Raw genomic sequence first — 18,625 nt, forward strand, 5'->3', positions numbered from 1 at the left:
TTAAAGAATAACTTACTTTATCTATTGGTACCTATGTAGTATATTTGCTAATTCTGAACTCTACTCTCCCATAGAAAAAAGTATTTATAACCCAGTTAATACTGTCTGGTTTTTATTAGAAAACGATAGTCATTGAGATACGACAATCGCTGAAGCCATTATCTCTGCATCTCCAAGTCAGATACGCACATTATTCGCTATCATAATTTCGACATGTTATTCCATCAAACCCATGTAACCTGTGGCACAAATACAAGGATAATACGTCAGAAGATATTTTACATCAAATTCGTGTCAGTTTCAGAAATCACGATATTGAGATGAATGAGGAGATACATAATCGTGCTTTACTCTTGATAGAAGGTATGTGTTACCTCATGTGCGGTAATTTATTAATCAGGTTAGGAATTCCAGCACCATATCGTGAAATGAATGACAAAGCGAGTTCACTCACCTGTTCAACCTATATCTTAGATTGACGTCTCTAATTAACGTGCACCTGTGCGGCTACATGAATCAAATAGATGGCGCCATCTTAGCTCACCCTGTTTAGTCGCTAATGGTCGCTTGTGATGAATGCACTAGGGCACACAAACTTTCGTTTGAGGCATTGGATAGAATTTTGAAAGATATAAAAAACAACGACAAACTATTTGGTGGAACTCTTTACTTCTTTCAGGTGATTTCAGACAGATGCTTCCCGTTATTCCACGTTCAACGTATGCAAATGAAATCAACGCTAGCTTAAAATCATCGCGACTATGGCGTAATATTGAAAAAGTACATAAGTCAGTAAACTTGCGCGTTCATATGCTTCAAGATTCATCTGCCGAAACTTCTTATAACAACTGTTAGATATTGTCAATGGAGGAATTGCTATTCGTTAAAATACTGGATGCATAAAATTACCGACGAATTTTTGCACATTCATTAACTCACAAAATATTTGCACTTAACTTTAGATATAGATTCGCAATGATGATCAATAAGTCACAAGTCCAAACGTTGTCTGTTTGTGGCTAAGATTTGGATACAATATGCTTTTCCCACGGACAAATCTTTGTGACATGTTTTCGAGTGGGCAAACCCTCCAGTTTGTTTCTATTAGCTAAGTACGGACTGAGCAAAAATATTGTTTACTCGATTTCGTTGGGAAATTAATCTTTGTTTTAAATAAAGTAAACTTATTAACATAAATAAAAAAAACTTTAATCGTCTACAGCTCTTCATTCCTTTTTCAATTAAATTTACATCCCCAACACACAAATACTTTTAAAAAATAACGTATATGGCAGATCAACGTTTGCCGGGTCAGCTAGTATATTATAAAAATTAAATAGTATAAGGAGAAAAGAAATATAATTTGGATATATGTACAAAAATCTCTATAAGAATGTGTGCTTAATATTGTAAATATTATAAACGAATTAATATAATAAAATTTTGAGTTAATTCAGTTTACAAAAACATGTAAATAATCTAATTAAGAAAAATTTTATTGTATGTATAATTTGTTATTATATAAAACATTATTGTGTAAATATATTATAAAAATTAAATAGTATAAGGAGAAAAGAAAATAATTTGGATATATGTATAAGAATCTCTATAAAAATTTATTTTTAATATTGTAAATATTATATACAAATTAATATAATAATATAATTTCTAAAGTTGTTAATATTTAGTATTTTTAAGCTAAACATGTATAATAATATCGATATAATAAATAAAAAATGTTGTTCATAGTCAAAAAACAGTTGTAATGCATTCTATATAAAATCAATTATAAGCGTATACAAAAAACACAAGAACGATTTCGCATAATTTGAGTAAATTTAGTTTACAAATTGCTCTAATTAATTTCACTGTGAATGTAAATAACTGAGGCAACAGTTCCTACTACTAATTATTAAAATATACAATATAAAGAAACGTGTATACCATTTAACTTTGCGAGAGTATAAAATGTTCGGTTACATCCGAAGCCCTTCCTTACTTGTTTGGTATTAATATATTATAAAATATTAGAATGCAAGCAATTTCTATTACAAATTATATATATTATATATAATTGTATTCGTCACACATCAGATAAATTGCTATCAAAATTAATTTTCACTACCATAAACACATTTATAGGTTTAATGATTTTGTATATTGATACTTATTTATTATCTTTAACGTAATATATAATGGGTCACCTGTAATTTGGACCATTGTATGCGTCCAATGCAGCGTGATGAATTCCGCCAAGCCAATTTTGCACCATAAATCAATTCGGTTTCTGTAAGTTGATAAGAACCACTAGATTCGATATTGTGACGTACTTGTTTCCATCGAGTATCGTGAGCGACGCTTGAAGCTCTAAAAATGTTAAATGGAGAAGAATTGTATGGCTAATGAAATGAAATCATACATAAAATTATTTAAAAATTGCATACATATGTTCATATGAATTAGAAATTATACCGATTGTACATTCGATTGACATACTATCTTAAAATCGACCTCACTAACAGAAACCTCCGTCCATTACGTTAGTTGTTGCGAACAGAATGAGGAAAGTAATCACAAAGCTCTACAAAAAACAAAAAAAAAAAAAAAATTCCACAGCTTATGAATTTATTCATAACAGTATTAAAGAGCTCTTATTTTTAAGATTTTTGCATATCTTACATTGTCATCAATTATCGGCTTGTAAGCAATAAAGTTTATGTTTCATGGTCATGAGTAGGATTCTGGGGGCCATTTTCACGTATACAAACATCGTGTGAACCCCATTCTCAGGCTTCTTACCGAAAATATAATATGTGAAAAATTAGATGTGGACAAGGGTGACAGCTTACAAATTGTAATGTTTTCCTCACAGAAAAGCCCGCTTTTGTATCAAAAGTAATTCGCATGCTCTCAGAAATAATGATGTCGAAAAATGCATAGAAGTCGGTACAATCTACCAGTGAGAGTCAATGGGATGGTGAAACATCTACGATAAAGTTATTTTCTCAAAATGAACTCAACGTTTTTATACGAGATAAAGTTAGGAATCGCAAAGCAATTTATTAAATCGTTGGAGGTAAAAGAATTATACTCTTGCAACATGTTGCTCCTTGTATGATATACCTAATGGTTGTTTGTATCACCCAAAAATAATCCTGTTACATATACAGTTATGTATGTATATATAAATGACCGTACCGTCCGTCCGTCTGTTTGTTCAAGCTATAACTGGAGTAAAAATTGAGACATCCTAATGAAACTTGGTATACGTGTTTCCTAGCAAAAAGGTGAAAACGAGTTCGTGGATGGGTGTAATTAGACTACTGTCACGCCTACAGAACGCCATTAATCGAAAACCCAAAAAATGTCATAACTAAGACGCAAAATGTCATAACTATGTCCGGTGGGTTGTATTGCTATGACTTTGCAGTGTGTCCTATGTAACACAATTTTAAATTCCATCTGGTTCTTTCACATTTTAGTACACAAATCAAGTTCTAATGAATATTTCGGTATGCCATCTCGGGTCTACACATTGTCAAAATGGAACCATAACTGTTCAAGTCCCCACATACCGAATATGTCGACCCCAGTACGCATAGCTGACTTTTTGCCGAAAATATAGGTCAATATGTGAGATATATTAATGAAATTCGGAAAAAAATGTTTCTTTGATAAATTTTTGTCAAAAATGGGTTGAAGCTTAATACTTCTCTTCACCCTCATATTCCTAATATGAATATATCTTCGAACTGCCAGGTGACTTTATACCACATATATCGGTTATTTTAATATGTGGGTTATTTTAATGAAATTGAGAAAGTGTATTTTTTTAATGATAGAGCATCTTTGTGCCAAAAATGATTCCTTACGAATCATTCTACAAAAACAATTCGTAATAACTTTTTTTTTTAATCCAAGCATTACATTTATATTTTTTTATTGTATAGAAAATTTTATTTTATTTTATATAATTAATTAGTTATAAAAGTTATGGACCGTAAATGACCTCCATGCTCATATGCGACACATAATTAGAAAATTATTCAATGCGGCCTGAAGGGTTGAAGTTGGGATTACCCCAATTATCGATTTAATGGATTACTTTAGTTCAGTCAAATTTCTGGGTTTTGTTTGGTACACCTCTTGGCATACACTTGACAAAACCCCATAAAAAACTCTGGTGCAATCAGGTCAGGGGACCTTAAAGGCCAGCAGAAAGTGGAGTTTCTTGATATTAATTTGTTTTCAAATTTTCGTTGGAGCTCCGGATAGGCAGTCTGGCTCCACCTTGCTGGAATCAAACGCTATTTAAAGGGATACGGTTTCGGCGCAATTCTGGGTACAAAAACTAATTCAAAATCTTTAAATAACGGTGCCCATTGACAGTTATTGTTACACCGTTCATTTTTAGAAAAATTAAATAAAAACCTGGCAAATAAAAAAAAAAGTAGGTCGATTACTAACACAGGAAAAAAGTTATTACGTTTTTTTGTTTTGTAGCACGTTTCGTAAGCCACCCTGTATATGTTTATATTTATAAAATTTGTTGAAAATAACTGTATCTGACCAATATCAAAAATTATGTAGTCAGCGCTTCCATTTTTTTGCCCCAATAATATCCTGTATATTGATTTTCGACTTTCCATCTGATTTTAATGAAATTGACTGCACACGTTTTATTAAAAATTATAGAATTATATCAGTATCCCTAATGCAATAAGTTCCTTTCTTGTTTGTTAACGTTTTTCTCATCAACTCAATATATTAAAATATTAGCCTTGTTGGTTGAGTTTATATCACATATATTTCATTTGAGGATGATTTTAATATATTTTTACCAAATTTTATTGTAATCCATTCACGAATTTGTTGAACAATGAAGTTGAACCCTTTCGCTACATATTTTAATATTACCAACACCTGAAGGTATTACCTCGACATTGATCTTTGAAAGTTTCAAGAGCATAAAATTAGCCCTTCCATACTTGTTTTTGAACGGAGAAATATTTGTTGGTTCCTAAATACGGCAATTAATGAAAAATAAAGATTTTAGCAAGGTTTTGACTGTTCCGAAAATTGAAGCTTGGAAAAGTTTTGTGTTGATTTTCAAAAATTTCACAGTTACCATAAAGCATCAAATTATGAAAAAATATTGAAAAACACATTGACAATTTTCAGATTCCAAAAAAAATATGAGTATCAAGTGAGATAATCTCCGCAATCATCTGGATACATTTTCGGTGAAATAAAATAAAAGAGAGAGTGTTTTCACCAGGATCTAAAAGTGATGGAAGAAAAATATCAAAGTTGTTGAGGTCGCCACATCATGGCAGATTTCTGATGGCCTTAAAAAGAAATTGTCAACTGGAAAATTATAACAGACACGCTAATTAATTGAAATATTACTTATGTTTTCGCCATTTTTCTCTCTATTTCTTATTTTTCAAACCAAAACTCACATTATAAATATATCTCCAATATTGTTCATGTTTTCTGATTTTTGTAATGTAAAATGAAAATAAGGATTTAATAAATAATAGTTTAAAAATACTAAAAATACACGATTTAAAGGAATTTTTACACTTCTTCCTATAAAGCTCTTCCCTACCATCTTGTTTGTGAAATTTAATGTAATATGGGGAGTTGGCGTGGTTATTATCTGATTTTGCCCATTTTCACAGCGTATGAAAGAGGGCTAAAAGGGCTTCCTTTCAGCAAATTTGGTTGAGTTAGCTTTAGCGATTTGGAATAAATAAGTGAAGTAAAATAAAGGGAAACTGTTATCAAACTATTGCATTGTCATCGGTCCCTGACACGTCTACAAAGTTTCAGGTTGATCAGACTTCTGGAAACCGGTGAAAATTGAGCTCTAAGATTCCACCATTCCACCAGTATCACCATTTTAGCACCATATTTATAGAAATATATCATACATACATGGCAACTTAATTAAGGTCTGAAAGATGTTTTTGTCATTAACCTATACTCACATTTTGTATAATATATCTATAAAATTTCAATGAGATAACTATATATTGTGACTAAGAGGCCTATGAAAAAATGTGAAAAGATTTTATTAATTTTTAGCACAAAACTATAGTATGCTCAAGAGCCCACACATCATTTTAATATTTAAATTTAATCAAAAATACGGTAGGATTTCAAATTAGCTATTCCATACAAAAAGGCCTTATATAAAAAGTAAAAATGTTTGTACTCCGATTTCACTAATTTTTAAACTCTACCATGGATGATAATTCTAAGGGCAGAATTTTACCCAAATCAGCTAAATCTCAATAAACTATTTACCTACCCTACATGTTGGACTGCAAAGTAATACTCATACTTAAGTTTACTGTTTATGTTCTTGGACTCTTAATAATTTTCAACATAATATTATATGTTTTAGAATTTAAATTTAAAATATTGAGCGCCTACCTTTTTATTGATGTAAAGTATTGATCCAAAAAGTCTTTAGCATGTTCCATAACTACATCAGACTTTCTTGCTTCAACTGGGGCCGTTCCCAGGGCCATAACACTGCTCATACATGTTGCCTTCGAACACGATAGTGACTAAAAATAAAAGCATACGATATTTAAAAAGTTTATGCCGCTGTTATTAATTCATTATTTACATCCTCGCTTTTTGTAAGACCTTGTGATTATTTGGAGGGGTATATACTTGTACAACAGCTTTATGATATTTTCCAAGCCTTACACACAAATTTTTCTATGTACAAACTCTTTCTCTACAGTACCTTGAAACCTCATCGTCAGCCGACTTCAAATAATTTTATGTATTCAAGAAACGGCATAAGTAACAAACATACCTACACATTATGGTATATAATGAAGTTCGTTTCATGAAGGCTGTGCGGTAAAGAATAAATAGATTTATTGACAAGTATCCAATACCTTCAGGTGTCATAGGTCATTGAGTCAGTTAGTTTCATATTTATATTTTAATTCCCGTCAGCGCAAATTATATTAAAAGTATCCTCAAATGAGATATATCTGATACTAACTTAACCGAAGAGGCTATATTTTATATACAAGTATAGAGTTTATGTGCAAAACGTCAAGCAGAAGATCGCAATTGATGATATGAGATAAAAACCAAGGTCTACACCAACTCAATTATGTTAAGCCATTAATATAATAAGATTTGTTAGAATAACGGAAATTCTTATATGTAGTATAACATAATTTCACATAGTTTCGGCATCAAACTAAAGTACATATATCCAATATTATACGTTTAGTTACTTTTGCTAAGATGTCTTATTTTTGGCATTACTACATATTATTAACAGAAACAGATGCGCTTTGAGTTTCATTAAAGCATTTCACATACAATCAACAATATATGAGAACTGTAGTCAACCTTATGTTTGAAAATCCTGATATTAGTTATATGGTCGCTAAGGCAGTTTTTCATCTGATTTTATTTATTTTAGGCACAGAGGTGCACCGTTAGGAGAAAGACACGCTCACTCAATTTAATTAAGATATCTCACATATTGGCCTATATATGGGGTCTAAGTCAGCCGGAAGCTCGAAAATCTTTCAATTAGGAATATGGGGGTTAAAGAATATTGAACCGACTTAACCGTTTTGGATGTGCAGACATAGGTACTATTATCAGAAAAAGATCTCACACATTGACCGATTTTATTTTGGTAAAAAGTTAGTCATAGGCTCTGGGCTCCACACTTCCGGTGGCTGGGAACATGAATAGTTATGGTCCGATTGTGACTATTTTTAGACCTGAGGTGGCATTACTAAAAGGCATTATTCGTACAAAGTTTTATATTAATTAGGGCCAAGCCCAGCGTCTTATTTTGACAGCGGCTGCTAGAAAGCCCTCTGGTGCCATCCTGGATGTTAAATTTAATGTTTCTGACGCTTTAATTATTGATTTATCACACTTTTACCGCTGTCGGAAGAGGTATCGCAATGATTTGTCCTATGCAAATTTAAGCGATACAACTTGAATGGTTTGGGAAATATATAGTATAATACATTAAACCTCGTATTCGGCCATGCCCACTTTTTAAAAATTGTCAAACCGCAGTTGCCCCTCATTATTGCGATTGGTTGTACCAAATTACAGTTTCGCATCTTAATTTGCGGCTTAGTTATGGCAATTTATAAGTTTTCGATTAAAGACGTTTGTAAACGTGGCATATATCAAGTTTCAATGCGATCTATACAGCTGCACAGATAGGCGTACATTTCAACACCCGGATTTCAACACGCTTCTTCATCTTGATCATATATATGACCCTATTCCTAGTTTCAGGTGATACAAACAACCGTTAGGTGACCAAAACTATTATGCTATGTAGCGACATGTTGCAAGAGCATAAAAATGTAATCTTAGAATGTCAATTAAACTCTGTTGTGATATCGCTACAATCTGAAAGAAAAGAAAACCCAAAAAAATTTCCAAAAATACTGAACAACAGGATAAACCTAACTTCGGCTGCACAAAAGATGTAATGCCCTTCACAGGTAAATTAATAATAGTAATTTTATGTATAACTAATAAAATGTTCCGACCGACATTTAATCCCGAGATTTAGGCTTTTGAGTAGATTATCAAACTATTACACTAGATTTAGCAAGATTTCACAATAGAAAAATGGCACTTGTTAATCTCGTCGCCGAGGAGATTTGAAGCTAATCTCCTCGAAATCTCTTTGTGCGACTCTGATTCAGTTACATCTGTTTGCCAATAGGGAAATTTATCACATTATCACAGCTGAGTTAGACACTACAAAGAGAAAAAAATGTAAAAAAAAAACAAAAAGGTGTAAAAAAAACAGTAAATTAAAAGCAATGCATCTGAATACACCTAGCAAATGAATTCCCAAATCCCAAAAAAATTCTTCCATTATTTCTATTAAATGGAAAATACAATATTTAAAACAAGACGACTTTATAACAGAATACAATACTTTCTTTTAAAAAATATTAAACAATGTTAATTTATTAATGTCGAAGACAGTTGTTTTATAAATTTCCAACGGCAGTAAGGGCAATTGAGATAAGTGAGTAGATTATTATAGATATTAACGGTAATCTAGTCAGATAAAATTATGTCGGCCAACAGTTTGTGTCCAAAGAAAAACGTTTTTAGTTGAATTAAGGTTACTTAATAAGGAAAAAATCATTTATGAATATTTTTATACCGATTTTAAAAGACCACTATACAAGGTGTATTAAAAAAATAACGGGAATTTTAAAATTGTGCAGGTATAGGGAGTCAAATTTATGTATGCTATAGCGGTTTCATCTGTACACTTTGTCAAAGATAGTAGCATTGGCTTGGACGATCAGTTTGTATGGTAGCTATATTTTATACTGGTCCGATCTGATATGTCAAGATAATTTGTCAAATAAAAAAAATTTCATTAAAGAACTCGATTTCGATGAGTCAGTTTGTCTGGCAGCTATATGTTATAGTATCTGCACTGAACAATTTGTTCGGAGATTGCAGCGTTTTCTTTCACAACAATCCATATCAAATGTGTTACAAACTTCGTAGCAAACTAAATAAGCCCTATTCATTGTAAAAACGACCAAACATTAACTTCAACTAATATCTGCCTGCTAACCTTATTTAAAAAAATCAAGCAAATGTAACAAAAGGCAAACTAAACACGACATAAATTAAAGTATAATTATGATTCTCACGTATCATATTATGTTATATTAATAACATAAATACACAAGTTAACGGCATCCTCACAGTCATAAATAATAAACCTCAATGTGTAATTTGCGGCGATGTTTTATCACGTGAGAGTATGAAACCGTCAAAGCTTATGCGGCATCTCACAACCAAGCATCAAAAAGAAGCTGATAAGCCGTTGGATTTTTTTGAACGAAATGTGTTCAGAAGATTGATGAAGATAATGCATCAGACCAAAGTTTGGCAGCATCGGCTCATATTCCGTGCATGATACAAAGCTTGCATAATTTACAAGAGAAACTTTTGACATACTTTCCAGACTTGCATTCTGAAGATGACAATGGGAGTAGATGGATTTTAAAACCTTTTTTGGACAAATCAATAGATCTGGCTGATGTCAACACAAAAATGAAAGAATGTCTTCTAGAATTAGCTACTGATGGCGTGCTTAAAATTAAATTTTATTCGCAAAGTGTTGAAGTATTTTGGATGAAAAGAAAACACGAATATCCAGAGCTGGCAAGGGAAGCTCTTAAATTATTAGTGCCATTCGACTTCATACTTGTGTGAACCGACATTTTCTTCAATGGTAGACATTAAAACTAAAAAGAGAAATAGACTGCAATTAGAAAATGATTTAATTATTAATGTTTCAAAAATAACACCACAATTTGATAAACTAATGAAAAATAAACAAGCACATCTTTCTCATTAAAATTGTGTTTCTGTTGTGTAACAACCTCGACTTTTTCTTTCAGCTGGCGACCCCCCGAGTAAGGCCCACAGATTGAAAAACACTGGATTAGATAAATGGTATCTTGTCATACTTATTGGGAAAAGAACAAATATATATTATTGATCCAGAAGAAGAAAAATAAAAGAAATTAACAAGAAAAAACATTTAAATAAAAATAACAGTTTGGGAAAACCGCTGAACACGCCGTCGTAAAAGTATCCGACATCGAAAAAACATTAAATAAAATTAAAACATTTTAAATATAATATCGATAGTCTACCAAATAAAAGTGTGAATATTTTAAATTATATAAAAGCAAAAATACGAAAATCGTAATGAAACTTCAAAAACTATTATAAAAAAGAAAAAATGGAAAACCCACTTGAAAATAGATGTTGGCTTACCTTTCCGTACAGATGTACAGGTTAAAATTAGAACAGAAACTAAAAATCTTATACATATGGAGTAGACAATATCCCTATCTATTTTCAGTAAATTCTTTTCTAAAATATTAAATATCTAAAATGCTGCAAGACAATATAATAAGGCTAGCAATAGTCCTTACAATTCCCCTATCTGGGTAGTATTCAAAAAAGATCAAAATCCTGATGGCACCCCCAAACACAGGTTAGTCATATAAAAAACTAAATTAGCAAACAATACCTGGCAGATATCCCATCCCTAATACCAGCATAATTCTATCCATTTAGAAAAGTCAAAATATTTGAAAAAACCGTTTATTCCGTCAACAACGGTATATGCGAATTTCTTTGTATGCATTTCGCCTTAAAAAACCCTCCTCGTGTTTTCAAAGGGCTATGGACGATATCCTACGTCCACACATGGGGACAATATGTTATGTTTATATGGACGACATAATTGTGTTATCCGAAAGCCTTGATCAATATCTCATTGACCCAGAGCGAATCATAGCTATTCTTCGAGAGGCTAACCTGAAAATTGCATGTGAAAAATCAAAGTTTTTCCAAACTGAAATAGAATTTCTAGGCTACATGGTATCTCATAAAGTTATAAAAACTCATCCGAGTAAAGTAGAAACTATTATAAAAGATCCCGCTTCTAAAAATATTAGGGAACTAAAAAACTTCCTTGGAGTCACAGGATACTACAGAAAATTCGAAGAAAACTACGCAAAAATAGCAAAACCAATGTCCAAAAAAGTTCCAATAGAATTAAACCAAGAAAGTTATGATTCATTTTGTACATTGAAAAATCATCTGACAATGCAAATTGAATTTATAATAATCAGCCAGACTATAATAAAAAATTCGTTCTAAACACTCATGCTTCACATGTAGCCATCGGAGCTGTTTTAACCCAAGGCTCAAAGCCAATTACATTCGTATGAAAGACACTAAATACAACAGAACGTAATTATGCGTACAAATCTTGAAATCCACACGGATCATCAGCCATTATCTTTCGCAATTTCAAACAGTAACCCAAATTCTAAATTAAAAATATGGCATGCTTTCATTGAAAAATTCTCTCCTTAAATTTTTTATGAACCAGTCGCTTCCAATGTAGTAGCGGATGCTTTTTTAAGAATAATATTAAATAATATAACCGACGAATCAATAAATGAAATATTTGCAAATCAATATTATGTTATTGGTAACGATAGCTTCACAATCGAAGAAACCAAAAAACCTCTTAATATGTATGTTGAAACAACAAATAGTTATTTTAAAAACAAGATTCACCATACATGAGTGTATTCATGTATTCAGTAAGACACGTCATCTGATAGAATACGACACAGTAGAAAATCTGCTAACAATATTGAAAGAACTTCTCCAACCAAATCTGGTAACAGCAATATACTGCACACCTGAAGATTTGTATGAGGTAAAGATACCTTTGAAAGAAACATTTAACATAAAGTTTCTTGATAAAAAAATCTTTCAAATAGCATTATTGAACAAACACATACTAGAGCACATCGTAATTATGATGAAAATATTAAACCAATATATGCAATGTACTATTGGCCCGACATGAGTAAAACACTCAAGGAATATTGCAGCAACCTTCTAAAATGCAATAAAAACAATATCATTCGCCAAAGTCAAAGTATTAAATCCTTCAATTTTACATATGGATGAAATTAAAGATACATATACTTATTCATTCGTTTTATTAGAGACTTGCTCGACATATCAACATTCAAAATGGTTCAAAAAGAATAACTTAACAATTTATATATTCAATATCCATTAATACTTGGAAAATGTTTATTATATGAAACCCATACTTATCATAATGTAGAAAACTGTAAATTAGAGTTAAGTAATACTTATTGTAAAGCAAACCAAAACCATAAGTGTTTCGTGAACATACTTGTACTAAATAAAAAACAAGCAAATTGTAATTCATAAATATTTAGTAAATCATCATTTAAATGACTATAAAATAATATAAAACACTGATACTAAAAACGAAGAATTATAATTTAAAAATTCAAACTTAATAAATAAATCACAAAATATATATAAAGAAAGCCCTTCCGTAACAAAAACATTATTTGTAATAATTATCATAACAAAAAATAGCACCATATATACAATATGTAGATAGATTATTTCACATTTTTTAAGAAAAAACATAAAAAAAGCTTAAGATTTGAAAGAAAAACTTTTAGTTGTATAAAATGTTTAATGAATCAGGACAATTCATCTTAAGAAGGGGGAAGTTAACGGTAGCCTCCGCACAACAGTTTTATCGTAAATGTAAATGAAATTGCATTTAACGTTTTCTGAATGGAATAATTCATTACTAATGGCCCTTACACGAAGGCATAATAATAAAAATTATAAACAAAGAATAACGTAAATAATAAGAATTAACGTTCTTCATAAATATATTGAGTAAGCTACAATAGTAATTGAAACTTTCTTTGTCAATCATTGTCAATTAGGAAAATATGAAAATATGTATAAATATTAGTAAGTTGGAAATAAATAAGGATTCTGATTCCATCCATAGAAAGAAGAAGTGTTGGGTTTCGTAATTTAAGCCGTTCAACCTTTATTATTCTTCGTTTTGATAAGTTTTCCGTCGTTCACTAAAGCTACATTTGTAATAAGAAGAAATTGTATATATACTTATGCCAAGCCCTGTGCACAATTATCAGCTTCTAATATCCTGTGAATGGCGCATATGACAAATTACTTCCAAAAATGAAAATACAAACATTTCTTTTATTGATTTTCAAAGCTTAAGATTTGAAAAAATTTATGTATGCTTGCTCGAAACTATGAGGTTTTTAGTAAAACTTTTTTTGTTGCGAAAAGAAGAATTTGTCCATCAAAGAAAGAAGCGCAACACCATTAAGCATGCTTTAGAGGATATGGCAACCAAGGGTTCCAAGACAAGTACTGCCAGTTTGTTTGAACAACTGGTATTGCTCGTAAGATTAATTTATCTCCAGCTTGTCGAGAATCGAACACAGCTAAAGTTACAAAAAACAACAGTTTGAAAAACATTTTGAGCTCATGAAGGAAAATCCCCAAACTCGGCGCGACAAGCCGCCATTTTGACATTTTACACATAAAACTAAGATTTTGTGAAAAATTTACGAACCGATACAATTTACAACTCCCAATAGTGTACTTTTTGAGTAAAAGGCTTCTTTATTAGATCGCATCATATGCGGTACCAGTGATGAAGAAGTACGCACAATTGTGCATTTTTCCGCCCTTTCAATTCTAGTCGCACTTGACGCACAATCGACTACTTTTCGGCACTATTTGACATATGGTGAAAATATGTACATAAGTACATATATATAAAATCTCTAGTAAAAAGTATTAAAGCAATTAATTACAAATATAGAGCATTATCTACCTCTTCAGAGGTAAAAGAATTTTTATAAATATTGAACAATATTTATTTGCAAATGGTTTTGGTTTCGCATAGGAATACTAATCACTCCCTAATTCTATAGTTCTTCGGCTTGCGTTGAGCGGATACTTTATATATAAAATTCCGCAGAAATATGCCGCTTTGCCTCAGACTAAGGACTTTATTCGATGTTTGTGTTAAAGAATTGCTTGAAATAAAATTTATTTGTATATTCTCGCAACATTTTGCTACAGAGTATAATAGTTTTGTTCACCTAACGGTTGTTTATATCACCTAAAACTAATTGAGTTAGATATAGGGTTATATATAATATATTGTATATAAATGATCAGGATGAAGAGACGAGTTGAAATCCGGGTGACTGTCTGTCCGTCCGTCCGTTTGTGCAAGCTGTAACTTGAGTAAAAATTGAGATATCTTTATGAAACTTGGTACACATGTTTCTTGATACCGTAAGACGGTTGGTATTGCAGTCGGACCACTGCCACGCCCACAAAACGCCATTAATCAAAAACAAAAAATTGTCATAACTAAGCTCCACAATAAGTTACAAGGCTGGTATTTAGCACACAGCATCGCATAAGCTTTTAGCACCTCTATCTACGGTGTAAAAATGGGTGAAATCGGGTGACAGCCCCGCCCACTCCCCATATAACGGTACTGTTAAAAACTACTAAAAGCGCGATAAATCAAGCACTAAACACGCCAGAGTCATTAAATTTTAACACAGCTATCGTAGAAGCTGACTTTATAGGAGCCGCGTTCGAAATTAGACAATGGGCGTGGCACCGCCCACACTTAGGTGAAAACCCATATCTTAGGATCTGCTCAACCGATTTCAACCAAATTCGGTACATAATATTCTTCTCATATTTTTATGTTATAGTACGAAAATGGGCGAAATCGGATTACAACCACGCCTATTTCCCATATAACATCATTTTAAATTCCATCAAACAACAATGATTGTATCGGGGTAAAACTTTCCGTGAATAGATCGTTTAAAGTATGCCACCTTGTGACCAAAAATTGTCTCAATCGATCCAAAACTATTCAAGTCCCTAGGTACTGGATTTGTTGACCCCAGTGCCTACAAGTATAGTTGTCTTTTTACCGAAAATATCGGTAAATGTGTAAGACATTTAATTTAAATTCGTGTAATAAAAAAAATAAATAAAACTCTCGATAATAGTACGTTTGTGTCAAAAAATGGGTTTAATCGAATAAATACTTCCTATAGCCCTCATATACCTAATATACAGATTTTTGAACTTCCGGGTGACTTTATACCGCATATATCGGCAAATATGTGAGTTATCTCAATGAAAATGGGAGAGCGTGTTTTACTTATAACAAGGTATCCGTGTGCCTAAAATGGATCAAATCGGGTCAAAATTTTACCTAGCCCCCATGTAACTAAGGATTTTCAAACATTCGTCTGACTTTACTCCATATGATTGGTGATGGTATGTGAGGTACCTTAATGAAACAGTGGGAGCATTTTATTAGTCTGTGGCATGTTAGTAGTATGTAGTATTGGCAAAAATTGATAAAATCGGGTTAATGCCACCATCTACTTCCATATACTACTTATAATACTTCTCGTATGTCGGTCAGTGAGTATTAAAATTTTTTTTATATATAAAATTGCTTCAAAATATGTTCTCTATGCTCGAGTATAGCTGAGCAATGTAAAAATTAATATATTTCTCTATCCCCAATATACATATGATTTCCGTCTTTCCTCTTGACTTTAAACCGTTCTGGTTGATCAAAACGTGATATTTGAATGTAATTAAGTGTATACGTTTTCTTAAAAATTATGTGGTTTGACGCTGAATTAGAATGAAAATAGTATATACCTTGATCTAAACCTCAAACCTTCATACTTGTATAATGAATTCCGATTCTCTAGTTGACGTTTTCAACACGAGCTTATAATATAAAATTTAGCCACTTTGGTCGAGTTAATGTCACATTCATACTTCTGTATATCGCACTTCAAGAGGTTTTTTGTTTTTTTGTTTTAATATAATTTTCGCTGACGCAAACTAAAATATAGCAATAAAACTGAGACTAAGTTTATGGCCTTTAATATAAGTCAAAAAGATACCAAATTTGATTATAATTTAATCACGATTTCATTTAATAATGGATGTTTAATTCTTTCTCAACTTTGCCACACTTGAAGGAATTTCCTGGTCTTTGATTCTTGCGAGTTACAAGAGTATAAAATTCTTGGTTCCGCCCTAGTACCCATTATCGGTCATATATTGACCCTAGCTCCAACATACTTTATGTAAAAAATTCAAACTTCCGTTTGGCTTTATATAAACGTAAAATATTATATATACAATAGTTTAAAGCCGAAAATGTGTGAAATCGACGAATCCGAATTCCCCAGCATACATGTACTACTTATGGTATAATCTTATGGTATAATTGATTTCGTTAACTTTATAATTTAATAAAATTAAATGGACAGTTTTTCTTAAAAATAATGTGGTTTATCGCTGCATATGAATGAAATTGATCTAGACCTTTATTTAAACCTTATAACCCTAATATACTGATTTGCGCTCCTTTCGTACAACAGCAACCTCATATATCCCACATATTAAATCTAACCCCTTTGGTTCAGTTTATATCACATATACCAATGAAAAGAACTACTAATTTCTAAAATATAAATATAACTAAATAATCTGTATTATTATGTTAGTGAATATCTATGTAATATATAGGTATATAAAAGTACGTAAGCTGTGTGTACAAAAATATACCATAATAAAACTATTATACTCTGTAGCAACATGTTGCAAGAGTATAATAAATCGTCTTTGTAGAGATAACCTGGTCAATAGGCAAAATGAAAACGAAAGGCAGTCCCAACGAATCCGATTAACGAGAGAAAATAATGTTATATAAAATATTATAGTGGCAATTTAACAGATTTCAAAAACATTTATTTCCAAAATATAAATAAGGGCCCTACTGACATATGTATTTGCTGCGGCGGATTATGGTTTTTACACCAAGTTCGCAAATTTAATTTCGAAATTGCGCAAGGTCACTCGAATACTGCATCCGCCTTCTATTTAATGCAAAAATTTCCTTTGGAAGATGGAAATTACAATTTTTGTGCTACTTGCAAAAATGCGATTGTTAAAAAGAACGTTCCAAAAATATATTTAGCTAACGGTCTAGACTTTCCTGAAATACCGAATTCTTTGAAAGACTTAACCCCAATTGAAAAACGTCTCATAATCTTTATGCCTCCTAACAAATTTTCTGAATTGGATCCTGTATTTAAGGAACTGAGGGAATTTAACATCAATAAAGCTCTGACAAAAATTTTTAGTTTTATGATTTCCCGAACATCAGGACATCAAATTTTATTCCATAATGTTCAGAGTCTTCATGCTCACATTAATGATATAAAAAGTGACTGTTTGATGCTATATTCAGGTATTTTATGTTTTGTAGAAACTTGGAGTTATCCGTGCGACAATTTTGATATACCAGGATTTACTCCAATTAACGAGCTGAGGATAGTTAGCGCGGAAACAAGCAACAAAAATAAACGGGACTTTATAATATATGCAAAGCGTAGTATTGCTAGCTCTAGAGAACCAAAGGTTGTAAAGAAAATGTATTCAGGCCGCAAAGTTTTAGAAGCGGTTTTGTTTAAATGTTTCAATATTAATATTCTGGTTCTATACAGAAATTCAGCTTTCTCTGTCAGACATTTAGGTGGAGAACTTCAGGAAGTCCTTACTTCTGTGTTATGCAATCAAAATGTGCTAATTGTTGGAGATTTCACATTTGTTTAATGTCTACAGCGAATTCAATAGGAAATCTGCTCCAAGCAAAAAACATTAGTTCCCTGCTTGGTGTAGAATATTTAACTACACCTGCCGCTACACAAATTGATTGATTGGGCATTTTCAAACATGGATCCTTCCTATGCTAATGCAATTACTTTTGAGACAGTACACAGCTATCATGACAGTATTTGTGTCTCTATTTCCAACTAAAGTTTTCAGACTTATTTCAATAGTACTTCACTTTTTTTTCAAATATATGTTAAGAAATGGTACAGCAATTTTGACAGTAGTTTTTAAGGCAATTTTAAGAAAAATATGTAAATAATCTAATTAAGAAAATTTAAATTATATGTATAATTTGTTATTATATAAGACATTATTGTATAAATATATGATAGAAATTAAATAGTATAAGGAGATAAGAAATATAATTTGGATATATGTATAAGAATCTATATAAAAATTTATGTTTAAT

At 31.5% G+C, this 18,625-nt stretch overlaps 1 protein-coding gene across 3 annotated transcripts in view; it reads right to left on the reverse strand.

The window, feature by feature from the left end:
- Positions 1 to 18,625, reverse strand: part of LOC106620796 (nitric oxide synthase) — a 263,001-nt gene that overhangs the window by 178,804 nt on the left and 65,572 nt on the right. For all 3 annotated transcript variants that reach the window (XM_070106373.1, XM_070106375.1, XM_070106374.1), the window contains 2 exons: positions 6,442 to 6,578; positions 2,205 to 2,367 (listed from right to left, as the gene is read on the reverse strand). In XM_070106373.1, coding sequence (XP_069962474.1) covers positions 2,205 to 2,367; positions 6,442 to 6,578 — 300 coding nt within the window. The remainder of the gene's footprint in view (positions 1 to 2,204; positions 2,368 to 6,441; positions 6,579 to 18,625) is intronic.

The sequence above is a fragment of the Bactrocera oleae genome, chromosome 3, assembly GCF_042242935.1.
Source record: "Bactrocera oleae isolate idBacOlea1 chromosome 3, idBacOlea1, whole genome shotgun sequence".
NCBI lineage: Eukaryota > Metazoa > Arthropoda > Insecta > Diptera > Tephritidae > Bactrocera > Bactrocera oleae.